Here is a 20724-nt window from a genome sequence, read left to right as displayed (position 1 = left end):
TTCTCTTATTTCTCAGAGAATGCTCACATCCCTTTGCCTTTTTTTTTTTTTTTCAATAAATTATTACTTATGTGACAATTTCCCTCAATTTTCCAAGCAAAAGCCAAGGATTGATTAAATGTTGGTTGTGATATGTATAAAGTTATTAATTCCTGATTAGATTTTAAATTGGGTGAATTGTTTTTGTAGTTTGAATTAGTTTTAGTACAATTTTGCAACAATTTCCTCCTGTTTTTTTTTCATTTCCCCTAGAGATGTCCGATAATGGCTTTTTTGCCGATATCAAATATTCCGATATTGTCCAACTCTTAATTACCGATTCAGATATCAACCGATACCGATATTAACACATTAATATGCCTAATTTTGTTGTGAAGCCCCGCTGGATGCATACGGCCACCCTCAGTGTGACCTGTATGGCTGTTGACCAAGTATGCTTGCATTCACTTGTGTGTGTTAAAAGCCGTATATATTATGTGATTGGGCCGCCATGCAAAGGCAGTGCCATTAAGGTTTATTGGCGCTCTGTACTTCTCTCTATGTCCATGTACCACTCCGTACAGGAGCGTTTTAAAAAGTCATAAATTGTACTTTTTGAAACTGATTCTGATCATTTCCGATATTATATTTTGAAGCAATTATCTCAAATTTCCACACATTTTGTGGTTATGAAAAGATGGATCGGTGTTGGTGTTGATATACATAAACGTATCAAATCAAACTCATTCATTTGTATGTTGTATTTCTTTTATATTTTGTGTGTTTTTATTGATAATTCATTGTAATTAGAAATACATGCATGTCATTGATGTACAGTCACTTGAATAAGTCTTACAATGTCACTTTGGCAGCCATGTTCAACGCATGCAAGGATGTCGAAGCGCCGTCCAGCAATGTGAAGGCCTTATCACTGCTGTGTGGCAAAGATGCAAAGGACTGCAATGCCACTAACTGGATCCAGTACATGTTTGACATAAACAATGGTCAGGCTCCCTTTCCTATTATACCAGTGTTCTCAGGTAAATTGTGTTTATTGGCCTGTATCTTCTGCCAAATCATGAACTGTCAATTAAAGCCTTTTGTTATTCCAGATGTACCTGTTGCTGGCTATATCCCCATGAACAACAAGACGTACGGCTGCTCAGAGGGACTGGAGGACGGTTCAGGGCCTTGCTCCTGTCAAGATTGTACAAAGGCCTGCGGACCAAAACCCGTCCCTCCACCTGTCCCTCCTCCTTGGACCATCAACGGTATGGACGCAATGACTTTCATCATGTGGATCTCTTACACGGCCTTCCTGTTCGTGTTTATCGGCACTGTAGTTGCTGCGTGGTGTTACAGGTAAATCAAGGACAATTGTCATTCACTTTTACTGAAGCTTTCTTTTAGCTAATGTGGACTTTTGTAAATCATTCAGAGAAAATATTAATTTTGCTAATATGGGTTTGTGAGATGGCCTTGCGATGAGGTGTACCCCGCCTTCCACTCAAATTCGGCTGAGATAGGCTCCTGCACCCTCGCCACCCCAAAAGGGACAAGCAGTATAAGATTAAAAAGGACTTTTCTCATTCATTTATGAAAGACATCCTTTTTACTGATATGGACTCGTGATTTACGCTTTGCTATCATGGACCTTTTAACTAGGAAACTAATCCGTGTAAGTAATATGGACTTTTGTTAATTATTTACAGAAAACCCTCTTTTTACTAATATTGATTTATTTATAAAATTATCTTTTTAGCTATTATGGATCTTTTTATTTAGTAAAAGGATATTTTTTGCCCAAATGGACTTTTGTTATTTCTTTGAGAAATGCATATTGATTTTTATGATTCATTTAAAAATTGCATCCTTCTGCTAATATGGGCTTTTTATTTATGAAAACTATCCTTATTGCTATTATGAGCTTGTATGATTTAATTAGAAAATACATCCTTTTTGCTAATATGGACATTTGTAAGTCATTTAGTGCAAACATAATGTGTCCTAATATGGACGTGTGATTTAGTTAGAAAAAACATCCCCTTTGCGAAAATAGACTTTTGTAGAAGATTTAGCGAAAACATTTTTTTTAGGAAAATGATCTGTATTGCTTATGTAGACTTTTGTGATTTAGTTAAGAAAACGATCTTTATGTAAATATGGACTTTTGTAAAGCATTTGGAGAAAACATTATTTTTGCTATTATGGACATGTGTGATTTTATTTAGGAAATTATCATTTTCTTTAAAATGAACCCATTTAGGTAAAGGGTCATTATTGAGTTTTGTGATTAATTTTTAAATGCATCCATTTGCTAATATGGACTTTTTGATTAATTTAGAAATGCATCCATCTGCTAATATGGACTTTTGTGATTTCTTTAGGAAAAGGACAATCATGTCAGAGTATGAGCCGATACTAGACAGCAATAACCCCCTGTCTCTTAACAGTGATAATCCTGATACAGGTACATTAACATAATTTTTCCATGTGTATGTGCAACGGAATGCAAAATCTAACATATAACCATAACCCTAACTCAAACTAAACGGTCACTTTACTTTTGTAGTCAAAGCATCATGCTGTGAAACACTGGGCGAGCGGTTTGAAAACACCCTCCGAGTCGTCTTCAGCTTCTGGGGCTCATTCTGCGTGCGGAACCCAGGTCTGGTTATCCTGACCAGCCTGGCTCTGGTGGCAATCTCTTCCGGGGGTTTGGTCTACATGAACATCACCACCGACCCCGTAGAGCTGTGGTCTTCCCCCGGCAGCCAAGCACGGCAGGAAAAGGACTACTTCGACAGTCACTTTGGACCTTTCTTCAGAACTGCACAGCTTATCATCACCACGCCACTCAACAGCACGTTCATTTACTCACCCTACATTGGAGGCTCGGATGTCCCCTTTGGAGCCATTTTAGACAAGGACATTCTGCATCAAGTGAGTTAAAGAGATAAGTGCATATTGATTACTAGAGGGGGGGGGGTTGCCCACATCTGAGGTCCTCTCCAAGGTTTCTCATAGTCAGCATTGTCACTGGCGTCCCACTGGATGTGAATTATCCCTGCCCACTGGGTGTGAGTTTCCTTGCCCTTTTGTGGGTTCTTCCGAGGATGTTGTAGTCGTAATGATTTGTGCAGTCCTTTGAGACATTTGTGATTTGGGGCTATATAAATAAACATTGATTGATTGATTGATTACGAGCAATATGGGGCAGAAAGGAAAGTAATTCTGAAACTGTGTTTTTTTGGTTCTTTTCTGTCTCAAACCATCCAGGTCCTGGACCTGCAGCTTGACATCGAAGCCCTGGTTGCCATGTATGAAGACCAAAATGTCACGCTGAAGGACATCTGCCTGGCCCCGCTGGCCCCTTACAATGACAACTGCACCATCCTGAGCGTCCTCAACTACTTCCAGAACAGCCATGATGTGCTGGACCACAGCATGGGGGATGAATTCTATGTCTATGCTGACTATCACAGCCACTTCCTCTACTGTGTCAGGTTCACTTGTCATTTGACTTTCATGTCTCCATAAATTCAATTTAAAATTAACATAATGGTGAAAAAGAAAGAGATTTTGTCCAGTAGTGAGACATAAGACTGGAATAAGTGTATATGTCTTACAGTGCACCAGCATCTCTCGACGACACCACTGTCCTCCACGATCCTTGTCTCGGGACTTTTGGAGGTCCAGTCTTTCCTTGGTTGGCTCTCGGAGGCTACGACTGTAAGCTTTGCACACATTTGCTGAAGCACAGGAACAACAATGTCAGTGACGAGTTGTATGAAGTTGTATAATCACGCCACTATAGGTTTTTATTGCCAATAGAAGTGCTCTGTTGGTCAATGAACTTTAGTACTGTTTCTTCATTTAACAAGAGCAACACCTGACCAGCTGATGCACTTTATTGGCACTTGCAGACATTAGGCACATTTGTACCTATATCTAAGTACTAAGGTCCACCACAAGTGCTTTATCAGAAAAAAATCCCTTTTATTAGAAATGTAGTAATGCTTACTTTTGAATTGACACTGTCTGTTAGGTCTAAATTACCAGAATTTTAGAACAAAAAGCAGGGTTTTCCGGACGACATCCATATCTAATTTGCGTAATTGGCATGTAGTGTTTATGGACAAGACAAAGTAAGCAAACAACATGAGAAAAGCAAACCAAATACATCTTGAAACACAATATGAGTACTTCCTGTAAGTACTTTGTTTTTGTGTGTTTTTTGCCCCAAGCATGACGAAGCCGCATTGTCTTACAGTATTTATCTCTTCTGTATTTTTGAACAAGCTTTGTACAGTGATATTCATTGTACTGCTCTTTTAGCTCGTCATTGTTGACTGTATTGTCTTTGTTCCATTTTTATAGAGATAATTTTAAATACAGGGAATGAAAAAATGCCTTTTGGCTAATACTGGACAGTGAAGTTGCCGCAATGTTAATTAATGTACACTGTCAAATAAAGCAAAAATATATAACCTATCTCAACAACAATATTACCTGCTATTGCTTGATTCAACTTCATTTCAGAGGGCACAGAATCGCAAAGACAGAAGCCAGCAACAACAATTGTCTGCTAGTGTCTGGTTAAGCTTAATTTAATAGGGGACAGACAAAAGTTGAACAGCTAAGAATTATTTAAATAGAACAACTTAGAAATATCTAAATATTACAAGATTACTAACGTTTTAGTGATACTAAATTTGCCACTTGTCCCTTTTATAAATAGGGGACAGACAAAAGGTGAACAGCAAAGAATATTTAAATAGAACAACTTAGAAATATCTAAATATTACAAGATTACTAACGTTTTAGTGGTACTAAATTTGCCACTTGTCTCTTTATGACTATGTCAGTAATATTTTAAAAACATATTCCAACGCCAGCCACCAACTACAACAATGCGACTGGCCTTGTCATCACCTTTCCCATCAACAACTACCTGAATGACTCCGTCAGACTTGGAAAAGCTCGAGCATGGGAAAAAGAGTGAGACCTCACCTTATTTTCCTAACTATCATTCCATTGAAATCATGCAATAACTTTTTTTTTTTTTTTTTTGCATTTCAGTTTCATCCGCTTCATGAAAGACTTCAAAAACCCCAACCTGACCATCGCCTTCAGCTCCGAGAGGAGCATCGAGGACGAAATAAACCGTGAGAGCAACAGCGATATCAGCACAGTGGTGCTGAGCTACGGCATCATGTTCATTTACATCTCTTTGGCGCTGGGTCACATCCACAGCGGCAGGAGAATACTGGTAAGCGTGGCTCATCAAAGTTCATCATCACCATGCAGGGTTTCCCCTACATGTAATTGTTAATGGCTCTTCACCACGGCAAAATAAAACCCACCACACCTTAAAAATGTACAATTTTTTTTTTACACAAAAACAAATTAAATAAATATTTAGATTTATATATATTTAATTTTATGAATGGCTATCCATCCATCCATCCATCCATCCATTTCCTACCGCATGTCTCTTTCGGGGTCACGGAGGGTTGCTGTAGCCTATCTCGGCTGCATTCAGGCGGTTGGAGGGGATCTCCACTATTCTGTCTATAAAAATCAATAAATAACCATTCAAAAAGCACCAGCAATACTCAATTTACATTTTGTGACTTTAATATTAACCAAGTATTAGTGATATTGTTATTACAAGCGCTAATGCAGACAAGCTATTTATAGCGGCGACATAATCACTTCCGTTTGTCCCTATGATTATACATCATCGAGCTGTCTACCATTTCCTCAATTCCCTGCCCCCTGTAAGTTTATTGTAGATCAGAAATCATGCATTTAACCTGAAAAGTAGACTGCTGAGAATACAATCCGACAAGTTGGGACATTTTGACTATGTTTACACTGGAGGCCAAAGTAGCCCAAATCGGATATTTTTTAGTTCTGATTTTTTCCAGCTGACTGTTTACACTGCAAGTAAAATCAGATTTTTTTCAGACTCCAATGTAAACGCACACAGGACCCAATGTAGGCGTCACTTGCATGTGCATTTCAATTGGGTGAAAACAGAGAAAGTTGGCTGGAAGGAAGTCACTAGTACTACCAAATAAAATAAAAGTCGCAACACCTACAAAATTACATCAAAGTAAATGAAAGTAATATAATGTATGAATGAATGTATATAGTGTAATATATTTGGGAGATTTGTAATGTTTTTATGGCTGTTAAGTAGAGGAAACACGGACATGAGCATGGATCTACGGGAGCTTTATTTTTCAACTCACATGTAAGCAAATGCGCCGCAGCGTCAATTCCGGTCTTTCAGCAATCGCTATTTCTTCGGAATCAAAATATATGTTCATATATCACATGTAGCCTGTTATTTGCGCAATATTGACAAGGGATGTACCAACAATTTGGTTGTCTTAAATACAAAGCAAATCTTGTGATGAAATATATATATTTCCGCTGGCGACTGCGTATTTGCAGCACACACGGGTGACGTAGTTCGCCCAAAGCTGGCGAAAAAAAATTACATTCAGGTCACATTGTGTTTAGACTGCAGTCACATTTAAAAAGATCAGCTTCCAATTGGATTCAGGACTACCTCCTGATGTGGCCTGAATCTGTTCCGAAAAGATCAGATTTGAAGCACTACGGAGTGTTTCAACTGGCAAAAAATCAGGTCTATAATAATAATAATAATGGATTTGATTTATATCGCGCTTTTCTATTGTTAGATACTCAAAGCGCTCACAGTGAAGTGGGAACCCATCATTCATTCACACCTGGTGGTGGTAAGCTACATCAGTAACCACAGCTGCCCTGGGGTAGGCTGACCGAAGCGTGGCTGCCAGTTTGCGCCTACGTCCCCTCCGACCACCACCAATCATTCATTCATCATTCATTCACCCGTGTGAGCGGAACCGGGGGCAAGGGTGAAGTGTCCTGCCCAAGGACCCAACGGCAGCGATTTGGATGTCAATAGGTGGGAAACAAACCTGCAACCCTCAGGTTTCTGGCACGGCAGCTCTACCCACTACGCCATGTTGCTCCTAGGTCTATGTCACTTGAGGGCAAAAAAAATCCGATTTGGTGTGCAGTGTAAACGGGGCCTCTGACCACCACTTAGGACCTTTGACCACCGCTTAGGACATAAATCCAAATCCAGATGGTTACTGAGAAATAAGTTAGTGTATTTCATACATACCATTGTTTATTGTTCTCTATTCGAGTTACTATACTTGATCTTGTATGGAAGTATTATTGTAGCAAATTTATTTTCAAATGTGTATCTCAATCTGTGTGCATGGAATCCTAATCGTGTGCGTGTGTACCAATTTGTAAGTTGGTATCTCAATTCAAAATGTGTGTGCCTCCGTGTTTTAGATCAGCGTACGTGTGTTTTAAGTTTTCTGTCTGTCCCTAATCAGAAAGAACCCTTGATAGGCTGTTTACTTACATGTGATTTTTGCGACACTTTTGCTCTGTAAGATTTAAGAGTACACATCCAGATTTGTGAGCATGTAATACAACTTGTGCGCGCACTTTCAGAAGCGCATGTGTGTATTACATTCTGCGCGTGTGTAACTATGATCTGTGAGGAGCAGGAACCCTCTATTGCCTGTATTTTTACACGTGACTTCTGCGCATCTAGATTTGTGAGCGTGTAATACAACTTGTGCGCATGCATTCAGAAGTGCATGCATGTAATACAATCTGTGTGTGTGTATCTATGGTGTGCCTACATTTAACCAACCACGGAAGACACCACACAATTTAAACCAATCACAAACAACTTTTACACGTGATTTAGACGCCATCGGTCCTCCTTTCTTCTTCTACTGTGTTTTACAGTCCAGTAAAACTGCTTCCAGGTAAACTTGTTGTAAGCCCCGCCCAAAGGAGCCCGCTCCTCATGCTAAAACACTGCTATTATTTTCACACTGAAAAAAAAAGAAGAAACAAAACCGTAAAAAAGAGAAGCGATCATAAAAATATTTTGAAACACACAAAAACTAAAGTGTACAAAAATATTAATATTTGCATCAAATTCATCCTTTAAAAATATTGTTTTTTTTAAGTTTGTATTTATTTGTTGCTAAAACTGGTTTTTGTGCCAATACAACTTTTTCTAGAATGTCTAAATTTTTTTTGATACCAAATCTTACAACCAGTATTCTGGCTCCATATTATTTCTGATTATGGACAGACAGACAATTTAAAACACACGGACGCTAATCCAAAACACACATACGCGGATCTGAATACACACTCTCAGACTGATATACAGACACACAAATTAGTACACACACACGGGAATTGGATTACACGCGCACAGATTGAGATACACGTTTGGGAATAATTTTGCTACAATTATACTTCCATAATAATGCCTCTTCCAACATTCCACAATACGAAATAAAAAAATTATGTTTTAATCCTGCTGATACCTTTTTGGATCAATGTTGGTATAAGCCACTACTCAAGGATCCAATATTGGTGCATATCGGAGGTGAACAGCCCAAGACATAGCGATCCATTTTAAGAAGTTTATGTCTATCTTGTAATTGACTTGGTGATTGGTTCAAGGTGTACTGCGCCCTGGTTCAAATTCTGCTGGGATTGGGTTCACCTCATCCGCCACCCAGAACAGGATTAGCAGTAGAACATGCATGAATTAATTGACCATATTAACAAGCCTTTTGCACACACACAGGTGGACTCCAAGATTTCTCTGGGCATTGCGGGTATCTTTATTGTGCTGAGCTCCGTGTCCTCCTCACTGGGCATCTTTAGCTACGCCGGCATTCCCCTCACCCTCATTGTCATTGAGGTCATTCCCTTCCTGGTGTTGGCTGTCGGCGTGGACAACAAATTCATCATAGTGCAGACCTACCAGGTATTTGTATGTGCACATAACTCAGTCCATAACCCACTGCAATCATCACTTCACTGTGTCTTTGCATCAGAGAGACGAGCGGATGCCCCAGGAGGAACTGCACCAGCAGATTGGTCGTATTCTTGGCGACGTCGCACCCAGCATGTTCTTGTCATCCTTCTCGGAGACGGTTGCATTCTTCCTAGGTAAAATATGGCAACAAATATGTCAGTTAATGAGATGTGCATTAAATGTGTGCTAATGTGGGCCACATACTGATGATAATATCCATGTGTTGTTCTACAGGAGCTCTGTCCAACATGCCTGCTGTCAGAACCTTCTCTCTGTTTGCTGGCCTGGCTGTTTTTATTGATTTCCTGTTGCAGATCAGTTGCTTTGTCAGCCTTCTGGGCTTAGACCTAAAGAGGCAAGAGGTGAGCCTGAATGATGCCAATTCATCCACGATGCATCATAACTAAGGGTGTTTGGATCCGATATTGATATCAGATATCAGCAAAAAAAAGAAGTGTCGAATTACGGCTTGTAACTAAAATGTTACATATAAGTGCTCCATTACAAGCACTTCTATAGCGTGTTTACTTTTCCAAAGCTGGACAGCCAGTTAAGCACACAAGGTTTGTCTTTTCTTGAATTTTTTGTCCAATAATTTCACTAATTAAGTAAACATGATAGGCTATAAGGTACTAGGAGTTAGCAACTACACACCAGTTAAGCACACAACAGCATATAAGCTAGACATACAGTAATTGAACAATATTGCAGTTTAAAAGACAAAATGTGGCCCCTTGGAGCTAGCAACTACACAACAGCTAAGGACACAATAACATATCAGTTGGATGTACAGTAATTGAAAATTATTGCAGTCTAAAACACGAATTTGTCAATATAACAAGTAAAAAATAAGAATGTTTCACATTACTTACAGATACAAGGTCTCCAAGGCCTAAGCGTATTGGAAAGTATCCAGTAACAAATATTTCTGCATCATTACTGCGTCATGAGCTTAATTTCCTGAATCATTGTGACCACTAGGCATTGCCAAAAAACTACCACTTTATTTAAACATTTGACTTGTAAAAGAGGGCATACATCTATTCCAGACAGTTAATTAAATGTGTTTTTCATACCTACCATTGTTCTCTGTTCAAGTAATTTTATTTGATCAAGTCTTTTCTAACATTCCACAGTACAAAATGATGATAATAATAATGATTTGTGCTGATATTGTATTGGATCAATATCGTTATCGGCCAATACTTAGGTTATCAGTATTGCATTTGAAGTGAAAAAGTTGTATCAGTCTAAATCTGCAATCTATTCCTTTTTAAGGCCAATCGTCTAGATATCGTCTGCTGTCTGAAACTGCAAAATGGACAGGAAACAAAGACAGACAGCATCCTCTTCCGGTTCTTTAAGAAATGCTACGCCCCGTTCATCCTCAAACAGTGGTTGCGGCCCATCATTGTATGTGTCTCAAATCTGGAAGATGCGTGGCGGCATGTTTTTATTGAACATTTCAATAATTGTCTGTACAGGTGGCTGTCTTTGTGGGAGCACTCTCCTTCAGTGTCGCTGTTGTGAATAAAGTAGAAATCGGACTGGATCAAAAATTGTCCATGCCTGATGTAAGTGGTTGCTAATGGTTATAGTTTTTTTTCACAATTAAATGCTGTTTTAACAGTATTAAAATTCAAACATTCCCTTTTCTTCATTCAGGACTCGTACGTGTTGCAGTATTTCAAGAACATGAGCCAATATCTCCACACAGGAGCTCCGGTCTACTTTGTAGTAGAAGACGGCTTGAACTATAGCAGCCTGGAGGGCCAGAATGCTGTGTGCGGAGGCGTGGGCTGCAACAACAACTCGCTGGTGCAGCAGGTTTACTCAGCCTCGCTCATCAGCAACTAGTACGTCTTGTCATCTTCAGTGGGTCACAGAAACACCTAAAGGGATCTATCAAACCAAAATCTAACTTTTAATCTTTTAGCTCCACCATTGCTTTCACGCCATCCTCCTGGCTGGATGACTACTTCGACTGGGTGAAGCCTCAGTCTACCTGCTGCCGCTACTACAACACCACAGGGGCCTTCTGCAACGCATCTGGTACATTTTTATCTTGTCAACAAGCATTGCTCAGCCTGGTTTTAACGTCACCCCTCTCATTCTGCAACACTTTTACTGTATTATAGAATATACAGAATAACTCTATTTTTTCAAAGAGTGGTTTGTTTTGTTATTTATGTTTGGAATTCACTTTGTTTCAATTGCAATAAGATTCTTTCAAATTCCTAAATGTATGCCGTATGATGTGAACCATGTTAATATTGACTTTTTGCACAACATTCAACGAAAGGTCTACTATAACCTACTTTAGTTTTTCCTTACACAATGGAACATGTGTAGAGTTCTTGAACAGAACCTTACACAGGTTCTGTGTAGGGTTCTTGAGCAGGGTTCGAAAGTAGAAAGTTTGTATGTTAAAGCAAATTTCTCAAAAAGAAACATGTAAAAATTAATAATGGGTTTCAGCCTCGTCAAAAGTCAATATATTAGTAAAGGTTTGTACACTTTGAACACAATATAAAGTACTATACAGTACTGTATATCAAACAAACATATCATTAGATAACTTCAGTTTTCATAACAAAGCCAAAAAACAACAGCTAAGCTGCCCTAATTTTCAGCCGCCCTGCCGACTCGCACACACATTGTCACTAGCCCTGTGGTGCACTCACAGTTTAAAATCACAAAAGGCCTTAACTTTAAAAGCCAGGTCGCTAAAATTATTAGGAATAAAGAATACGATTTTCTTAATCTTGTTTGTTATTCTTTTTGGCGTTTAGCCAAAGAAAGTGGGAAAGGGGAGGCAGTAGTTACTTCCTGACTGTTTAAAACCATGCATTGCTTCGACTCGTATTAAGTTAGCAAAACTACAAAAATGCTTTAAAAAGGCTAAAAGCACTTAAAAACATGTAAAGAAACAAACAGAAAAGTAGCTAAAGACAGCCCTGCTATACTAACTGCTCACCTCCCCGAGATTGATCAGCCTGGCCACAATGGATGTGCTGCCGGGCACAAAATGGCTGAGCTGCAGCACACAATGGGTGGATGAAACGTTAGTACACGTAGACAGGTTCCTATTTGGTCTGTGGTTGGTAGATCGAAAAGTTTGTATAGACAGTTTTTTTAATTGAGGTTCCAGTGTACAGTATAAAACATGCTAAAAGAAATAAAATTTGAGCCACAGCTAAAATACTACCTATTATTTTAAAGGAGAGGAAACATTTATTAATTTGGGGGGAGTCACTTTTTTATCTTGCGTGTTTGGGTGGCCTTCATCTTTTAGCAGGATATGTACAATTAACGGCCACCTTTCAAATAGTCGTCTTACTTCCAATACACACCCAGTGCTCTCTGCAGTTGAGTACATTAGTGGCCCCCATCTGAGGAACTACTATATCAGACTGAATAGAATTCACCGTGTCTTAGACAATATCACAGTTCACCATCATCGCCTTGTGTTCTAGTGGTGGACCCATCCTGTGTCCATTGTCGACCTCTGACCCAAAGTGGGAAGCAGAGGCCTGTGGGCGATGACTTCATGCATTTTCTTCCCATGTTCCTGTCGGACAATCCCAACATCAAGTGTGGAAAAGGGTAATGTCATATGATAAAATGTGTGATTTTTTTTTTTTTTTTTAATTGTTGATTTCTTAATGTATGTGTCTCACTCTACAGCGGCCATGCGGTCTATGCCACTGCAGTGGATGTTTACCCCAACAACACCAAAGTTGGAGCTAGCTACTTCATGACTTTTCACGGCATCATGAAGGAGTCTTCAGACTACATCGACGCCTTGAAAATGGCCCGAATGTTGGCAGAGAACATCAGTCAGTCGATAGACCACAAGGTTTTTGCTTACAGGTGCGTTATACTTTCACACTGTAAGTTTACATGCTGTTTAGTTGAATTGTTACCTGAAAGATGACACAGGTTGCTAAAATGTGATTTTTCCCATTAGTTGCTCCAAGGTATCCACTAGTCTTTTTGGGTTCCATTACATAAGATAATAACATTAAAACAAAACAACAGTAATAGATAGAAAATCCCCTCAAAAACAAATGACATGTATATAAAATGCTTACATAATAACAATACTACATTGAAAATAATTCATATATAAAATAAAGAATAAAAGGAAAATGACAAAGCATACTTTCGTGTAGTATCTCTTTAAGCTTCATATTAAAACCCCTTACATTATTTGACTTGAGGTCATTTTAGGTAATTGATCAGGTGCAAAGATGACGAGTGGTAATCAGGTGCAAAGGTGACTAGTGGTGATCAGGTCAAAGATGAGTGCAGAGACTCTGACAGGTCTGCTGGGTGGCAAATATTACCTAAAAATAAATCCAGACCGGAAATTAAATAAAACTGTCACCAAGATTTAGGCAAATAAATGACATCCATTCAAGTTAACCATTTAATAATATTTCCTGTAGGTTATTCTGACAATAAAACTGCATTCGTGTTGAAATATTGGAGTTTTTTTTAAACTTAAAACTACACTTTTTTAGAATTTTGCCTGTAATTCACAATCCTTAGGTGAGACAAAACATGTTTTTCTCTTTTTTGTGCATTCTAAATTGTAATATACGACTCGTACTAGACGCCTAACAATGAAGCTCATTGGAGTATTCTATTCTGCCCATAAAGCCCTCTAATAATAACATTCAAAAAATTGCCAGCCATACTCATTTACATGCACATGCACCTGGGGATAGGTTGATTGGCAACACTAAATTGGCCCTAGTGTGTGAATGTTGTCTGTCTATCTGTGTTAGCCCTTTGATGAGGTGGCGACTTGTCCAGAGTTTACCCCGCCTACAGGCCGGAATGCAGCTGAGATAGGCTCCAGCACCCCCGGGACCCTGAAAGAGACAAGCGGTTAAAAAAATGGATGGATGGACCTGCATTCTAACCAAGTAACAGCGACATTGTTATAATAAGAGCTTACTCTGAATAATTACTTTTGGTAGTGCCTTAATCACAGAGAGGTAACTAGCTATTGACATACATATTCAGCCAGTGAGCTGCTGCATCGTCTCTGAGTGGGTAAAAGTTAGTTCTAGATTATAAATCATGCCTCATATTTGTATAATAGAAGGTTGTGGCCATAAACTGAGAAGTTGGTCAACTCTAACATTCAACTTAGCCACACAGACATTGCTAGAAAGACGCTTGTTTGCTCCTACCTTTTGTTTAGTTTTTTACCTTAGAAGTGATTAAACATTGTTTTTGTGTCTGTACCAGAAAAAACATTGTTAAGGAAATAGCAAACATTGTGAGGTGTCTGTAAAGTTAATGAGGTGCTCCAATGCATTAAATGACCAGAATATGTAATATTAATGTGCCTGTTTGTACTTTATATACATACTTGCAGCATGTACATACAACGTTGATGGAGGATTTTGGATTTTTTAAAAGCCTTTTTAGGCCGAATAGATCGAATCTCCATTGCCTGTATTCTTAATTGCCTCTTGCTAGCGTTTTTATGATTTAGAAAGCATAAAAAAAGAAAGACGTGGGCTTGTCTCACATAAGGTTTGTAAATGATAGGCAACATTTTAAAAAAAGGGTAGTTCTCCTTTAAATTACGGAAGCAAGTAATATACCCAAATAATCAAAATTCTAAAGTGTGATTTAATCTAATTTTAAGATAATTATTGGTTTGACCATACTAATAAGAACCTTGTTAAAGCTAGTGTGTTACGGTGGATAAAAACTACATATTTTACACCCAAAAATATGAGCACCACTACTATACGTTACTATTAGTAGTTTATAAAAATTAATACATATCTAAATATTAACACAATTACAAACTGAATAGAATAAAAATGTTAGCTTTCACATACAAGCAGTCCCAGATAAGGCAGATTGGTGCAAACTTGGATAAAGGTTGTGGCCTAAGAACTAACAACAAAAAATAGATTTTCCACTCAATTTTGTCAATAGTTCAGCCTTTGTGGAGGTCTCTCCCTCTACTAGTTAAGCACTTGTGTGGTGCTAGCTTCCCTCAAGTGTGAAATATCAGCACTCGTTTTAAATGTGGTGATCAAAGCTTTAGTGACAAGAAATGTTTATTTACTTGGTGTGACCTTGAGTCCTCCTCCAGATAGCATAAAAGTCTTCACATTTTACTGATTGTTTATCTTCTTGGCAGCGTTTTTTACGTGTTCTACGAGCAGTATTTGACCATCGCCTACGACACCGCCTTCAACCTGAGCGTCTCCTTGGCTGCAATATTCGTGGTGACCACCGTGCTACTGGGCTTCGAAATTTGGTCGGCCGTGCTGGTGTGCGTCACCATCGCCATGATCCTGGTCAACATGTTTGGCGTCATGTGGCTGTGGGACATCAGCCTCAACGCGGTGTCCCTCGTCAACCTGGTCATGGTGAGAGGCGCAGCGCCACAGGGTTAGGCAGAATGACGCCGCAGGAGCTGACTTGGTGTGCTTTTTGCAGGCTTGCGGTATTTCCGTTGAGTTTTGCAGTCATGTGGTTCGAGCGTTCTCCATCAGCATGAAGAAAACCAGGGTGGAGCGGGCAGAGGAGGCTCTGGCTAACATGGGCAGCTCGGTATGGCTCGCTTTGACTTGACACAAACACCAGAAAACAGTGTTAAAGGCCTACTGAAATGAGATTTTCTTATTTAAATGGTGATGACAGGTCCATTCTATGTGTCATACTTGATCATTTCGTGCTATTGCCATATTTTTGCTGAAAGTATTTAGTAGAAAACATCAACGATAAAGTTCGCAACTTTTGGTGCTGATAAAAAAGCCTTGCCTTTACCGTAAGTCGCAGACGATGACGTCGCAAGGGTGAGGGCTCCTCACGTCCTCACATTGTTTATAATGGGAGCCTCCAGCAGCAAGAGTTATTCGGACCGAGAAAACGACAATTTCCCCATTAATTTGAGCGAGGATGAAAGATTTGTGGATGATGATATTGATAGCGAAGGACTAGAAAAATAATAATAAAATAAAGTAAAAAAAAAAAAAAAGCGATTGCATTGAGACGGATTCAGATGTTTTTAGACACATTTACTGGGATAATTCTGGGAAATCCCTTATCTTTCTATTGTGTTGCTAGTGTTTTAGTGAGATTGAATGGTACCTGATAGTCGGAGGGGTGTGTCCACGGGTGTCTTGAGTCCAGTGTCTGAGGAAGGTCACGGCAGATACAAGGTCAGCGCAAACTCCACAGATCTCCGGTAAGAGGCGACTTTTTAACACAATTTTCTCACCAAAACCTGCCGGTTGACAAGTGGTCGGGAAGAATGTTCGCTTGACCGCTCTGATCCATAGTAAAGCTTCACCTTCGGGAATTTCAAAAGGAAAAGGAATCACCGTGTGTTTGTGTGGCTAAAGGCTAAAGCTTCCCAACTCCATCTTTCTACATGGACTTCTCCATTATTAATTGAAAAAATTGCAAAAGATTCAGCAACACAGATGTCCAGAATACTGTGTAATTGCGCGATGAAAAGAGACGACTTTTAGCCGTAAGTGTTGCTGCGCTATTATTTCCTGACCGTCCGTGACGTCCGCGCAAGTGTCATCATTCCGCGACGTTTTCAACAAGAAACTCCGCGGGAAATATAAAATTGCAATTTAGTAAATTAAACCGGCCGTATTGGCATGTGTTGCAATGTTAATATTTCATCATTGATATTTAAACTATCAGACTGCGTGGTTGGTAGTAGTGGGTTTCAGTAGGCCTTTAAGATAAACATCATTAGACATCACTCTACTAATGCTAATATTACAACAGCTCCGACTGCTACTATATGATAATGGTAATCATATTACTGTACAGTAAATCCCTGCTATTAAGGGCTTATGTTCCAAATAATGGCCACATCAATCAATTTAAAAAGCCCTAAAATAACAATTTTTAAACGTTATAATATGCCTTTCACAGTCATTAAACACATTTTAAATCCTGTTTTGCACATTCGGACACAAGTTCCGACATACAGTACACTATGGTTCTTGCAAAACATGCAGTTATCTCTTCAAAGCATCTTCCTGTTGGAAAATGTTGAGTGAATAGACTTGTAAGACAGTGCCCTCTGCTGGATTTATGGATGCAGCATTCTTTTATAGATTGCGCCATCAAACCACTATCTATTCATATTACCTTAAAAAGGAATTTACTATTTAAAGCAGAGAAAATAAATATTCCACTGTCATTCGAGGGTAGCCCCTGTTAATATGAAGGGGGTTAAAACAACCCAGCTTAGACAATCTTTTAACATTATTGACTGTCATTTAAGTGTTAAAAGAAATTAACCACTGTTTATTACAAAGGGGTTAAACCAACCATACATGTTCTAGGTCAGTGGTTGTCAAATGGGGGTACGCGTACCCCTGGGGGTACTTGAAGGTATGCTAAGGGGTATGTGAGATTTTTTTTTAATATTCTAAAAATAGCAACAATTAAAAAATCATTTGTAAATATATTTATTGAATAATACTTCAACAAAATATGAATGTAAGTTCATGAACTGTGAAAAGAAATGCAACAAATGGGAATGAAATGGGTTGTACTTGTATAGCGCTTTTCTACCCCTTTTTAAGGAGCCCAAAGCGCTTTGACAGTATTTCCACATTCGCCTATTCACACACACATTCACACACTGACGGCGGGAGCTGCCATGCAAGGCGCTCACCAGGACCCATCAGGAGCAAGGGTGAAGTGTCTTGCCCAAGGACACAACGGACGTGACTAGGATGGTAGAAGGTGGGGATTGAACCAGTAACCCTCAGATTGCTGGCACAGCCACTCTACCAACTTCACCACGCCGTCCCCAATGCAATATTCAGTGTTGACGGCTACATTTTTTTGTGGAAATGTTCCATAAATATTGATGTTAAAGATTTCTTTTTTTGTGAAGAAATGTTTAGAATTAAGTTCATGAATCCAGATGGATCTCTATTACAATCCCCAAAGAGGGCACTTTGAGTTGATGATTACTTCTCTGTGTAGAAATGGCCTCAATCTCGTTACCCTGCGTAATGACAATAAAGCTGATTCTGATTCTGATTCTGAATCCAGATGGATCTCTATTACAATCATCATTTTTTATTTTTCAACAAGTTTTTAGTTCTTTTTATATCTTTTTTTCCCAATAGTTCAAGAAAGACTACTATACAGTTTAATAAATCAGAAACTGATGACATAGTGCTGTATTTTACTTCTTTATCTCTTTTTTTCCAACCTAAAATGCTTTGCTCTGATTAGGGGGTACTTGAATTAAAAAAAATGTTCACAGGGGGTACATCACTGAAAAAAGGTTGAGAACCACTGTTCTAGGTTGAGGCTGCCAGTTTAGGAAGGTGTTGAAAAAGAAGCTTATTGCACACAGTTCGGATATATCCTTAGTTGGCATAGTTTGGCTTTTGAGGTTTTGTGCAACTTTAGAGGCAAATGTTTTGATCCACGACATCAATCGCACTGTGACTAACATCTGTGAGAGTAATTCCCACCTTTTTGTACATCTTACTTTGTCAATTGTATTCTATTTTTTCGTAGGTTTTCAGCGGGATCACGTTGACAAAGTTTGGTGGCATCCTGATCCTGGCACTATCCAAGTCACAGATCTTCCAGGTTTTCTACTTCAGGATGTACTTGGCCATCGTGCTGCTAGGTGCCGCGCACGGCCTCATCTTCCTCCCCGTGCTCCTCAGTTATGTCGGTCAGTAGCGCTCGGAATCGCACTGATCGTCCCATAGCTTTTTTTACTCAACATGCGCTCTCTCTCCCTCACAGGTCCCTCTGCCAACAAGGCGAAAGTGTTAGCAGCCAACAAACGCTTCCTCGGTACCGAAAGAGAGCGGCTCCTCAACTACTAGCCGGCCAAGCGGTGGTCATTGTTTTTCTTGCCGCTATTACTGACACACTCGTCATCAGCACTGTTAGCCGCTCTTGTACATGGATTGGACTCAGGAATATTTCACAGACAGTCATGACATTCCTCCTCCATCACACTACGTGGACTGACCCAGCTTTGGTATCAGGGAAATCAAGACAAGCAGACACTGTGGAAAGCCCCTTTTGTACTTCTGGGACGACAATTTGAGAAACTGAAGAGTACCGGTAATACTAATGGTCATTTTCAAAAAAAATTATATATGTAACAGTTTATATAATGAAATTGTGTTGTTACTGAGAAAGGATGCAATATAGATTTTGAATAGACTCATCCTAAATGCCTCTTAGCTCCAGCAAGGCAAGTTTGTCATGGTTTTACCCTCACTTATGCAGTTACTGAACCATTTATTTGTAGCATACAGGATGTGTGCGTGTGTAAATAGCTCAAAGGGAACTAATTTAATTCACACATCCTTTGCAATAATAATTTATTATTTTACATGATCTACTGTGGAAACTTTGCAAGAAAAAAACCTTGTTTAGCAGCATTGAAGTCATTGATATATTGAAGCTCTTTAATTACTGGTGCACATTGGAAAGATTGTTCTTAATATTACCACTCGCTATATTTTTAAGTGATATTGAAATCATTGTTAGTTTTGGGGATGAGATGCTCTTGAAACAACCATTCCTTTTTGGGTAATAGTTTTAAAATCAATTTTATTACATTAAAACGTTCTCAAAAACAATTTTGTATTTGTTGCCTCATCATGTCCTTATGTAGTGAATTGTTTGGCCTCTAAAGCAGGGGTCGCTGACCTTTTAGAATATGAGGGCTATTTTCTGGGTACAGAGAATACCAAAAGATACCAGTTTGATTTTAGTGTGCAGACAGTGACCATAATAATTACTGAAAACAATTTACGTATGTAGAAAACTTAAATATCAACATGCAACAATATTTTAATCAATTCCAATTTATTTTTTTAAATGATTACGGCTACATTCGTAGGATATCGCTGTCACGTTTTAAAATGTTTTTATTTATTTTTTTATACAAACAAATCATGTTAATTTCACAAATTTGCTTGCGGTTTAAAAAATATGCATTTTTTTTTTTTCAATCAACCTGGTTAAAAAATACAACACCTAAACCGACGCAAGTAGTGAGGGTTTGGGGTGAGGGGTTAGTGGTAGCGGGTGTGTGTATATTGTAGTCCGGAAGAGTTAGGGCTGCATGGGATTCTGGGTAAATGTTCTGTTGTGTTTATGTTGTGTTATGATGTGGATGTTCTCCCGAAATGTGTTTGTCATTCTTGTTTGGTGTGGGTTCACAGTCTGGCACATATTTGTAACAGTGTTAAAGTTTTTTTTACGGCCACCCTTAGTGTGACGTGTGTAGCTGTTGATCAAATATATCTTGCAATTACACACATGCGTATTTCATGGCCATATGTAACATACATCTAGGCTTGCACGCTGTCAGTTCAGGATGTAGGGGGCGCTAAAGGCAGCGCCCTTATGGCACTCCCTGAATATTGTTGATCTGGTACAATCTATAGGGGCTATGAGAAAATTGGTGCCCTGAAATTCTGGGGTCTCCCGTGAAAATTGGGGACGTTGGCAAGTATGATGCTGTCAAGCGCCGTTCATATCAGCTGTACAAAAACACTTCACCTCTCCCGAGTTAATCGGGCATACGCACACACATGACCCCGACCTTTAAATCAACACCCTCACCAACGCTTATCTCCATGGGGTTTGTGAAATGGCCGAGCGGCGCTACAGAGCGAACAGCGGGCCTGCGCAAACCCAACCCTCCCTCTGTTGCAAGTTGGTGTGATATATGTATGTTTAATGTGTGTCATGCTATGTGAGGTTTTTTCCTTGGACTCAAGACTAGACCTTCGCTGAGGGTCTAGCCTTGG

The 20724-nt window shown here is 39.2% G+C and overlaps 1 protein-coding gene across 1 annotated transcript in view; it reads left to right on the top strand.

Annotated features, from left to right (window-relative positions):
• The window catches only part of npc1 (Niemann-Pick disease, type C1), a 34518-nt gene extending 14973 nt beyond the window's left edge, over positions 1–19545 (top strand). The window contains exons 5-25 of the mRNA XM_061920574.1: positions 852–1019; positions 1092–1341; positions 2367–2449; positions 2552–2922; positions 3259–3485; positions 3611–3711; positions 4878–4980; positions 5062–5251; positions 8675–8857; positions 8928–9042; positions 9143–9270; positions 10187–10321; positions 10393–10482; positions 10574–10764; positions 10845–10960; positions 12385–12514; positions 12596–12781; positions 15084–15315; positions 15386–15499; positions 18458–18620; positions 18695–19545. Coding sequence (XP_061776558.1) covers positions 852–1019; positions 1092–1341; positions 2367–2449; positions 2552–2922; positions 3259–3485; positions 3611–3711; positions 4878–4980; positions 5062–5251; positions 8675–8857; positions 8928–9042; positions 9143–9270; positions 10187–10321; positions 10393–10482; positions 10574–10764; positions 10845–10960; positions 12385–12514; positions 12596–12781; positions 15084–15315; positions 15386–15499; positions 18458–18620; positions 18695–18777 — 3359 coding nt within the window. The 3' untranslated portion in view covers positions 18778–19545. The remainder of the gene's footprint in view (positions 1–851; positions 1020–1091; positions 1342–2366; positions 2450–2551; positions 2923–3258; positions 3486–3610; positions 3712–4877; positions 4981–5061; positions 5252–8674; positions 8858–8927; positions 9043–9142; positions 9271–10186; positions 10322–10392; positions 10483–10573; positions 10765–10844; positions 10961–12384; positions 12515–12595; positions 12782–15083; positions 15316–15385; positions 15500–18457; positions 18621–18694) is intronic.
• Positions 19546–20724: the final 1179 nt, after the last annotated feature.

Source organism: Nerophis ophidion, linkage group LG14 (assembly GCF_033978795.1).
Source record: "Nerophis ophidion isolate RoL-2023_Sa linkage group LG14, RoL_Noph_v1.0, whole genome shotgun sequence".
Classification (NCBI taxonomy): Eukaryota; Metazoa; Chordata; class Actinopteri; order Syngnathiformes; family Syngnathidae; genus Nerophis; species Nerophis ophidion.
The sequence above is the reverse complement of the archived record's forward strand: the minus strand, read 5'-3'. Positions and strand labels throughout refer to the sequence as shown.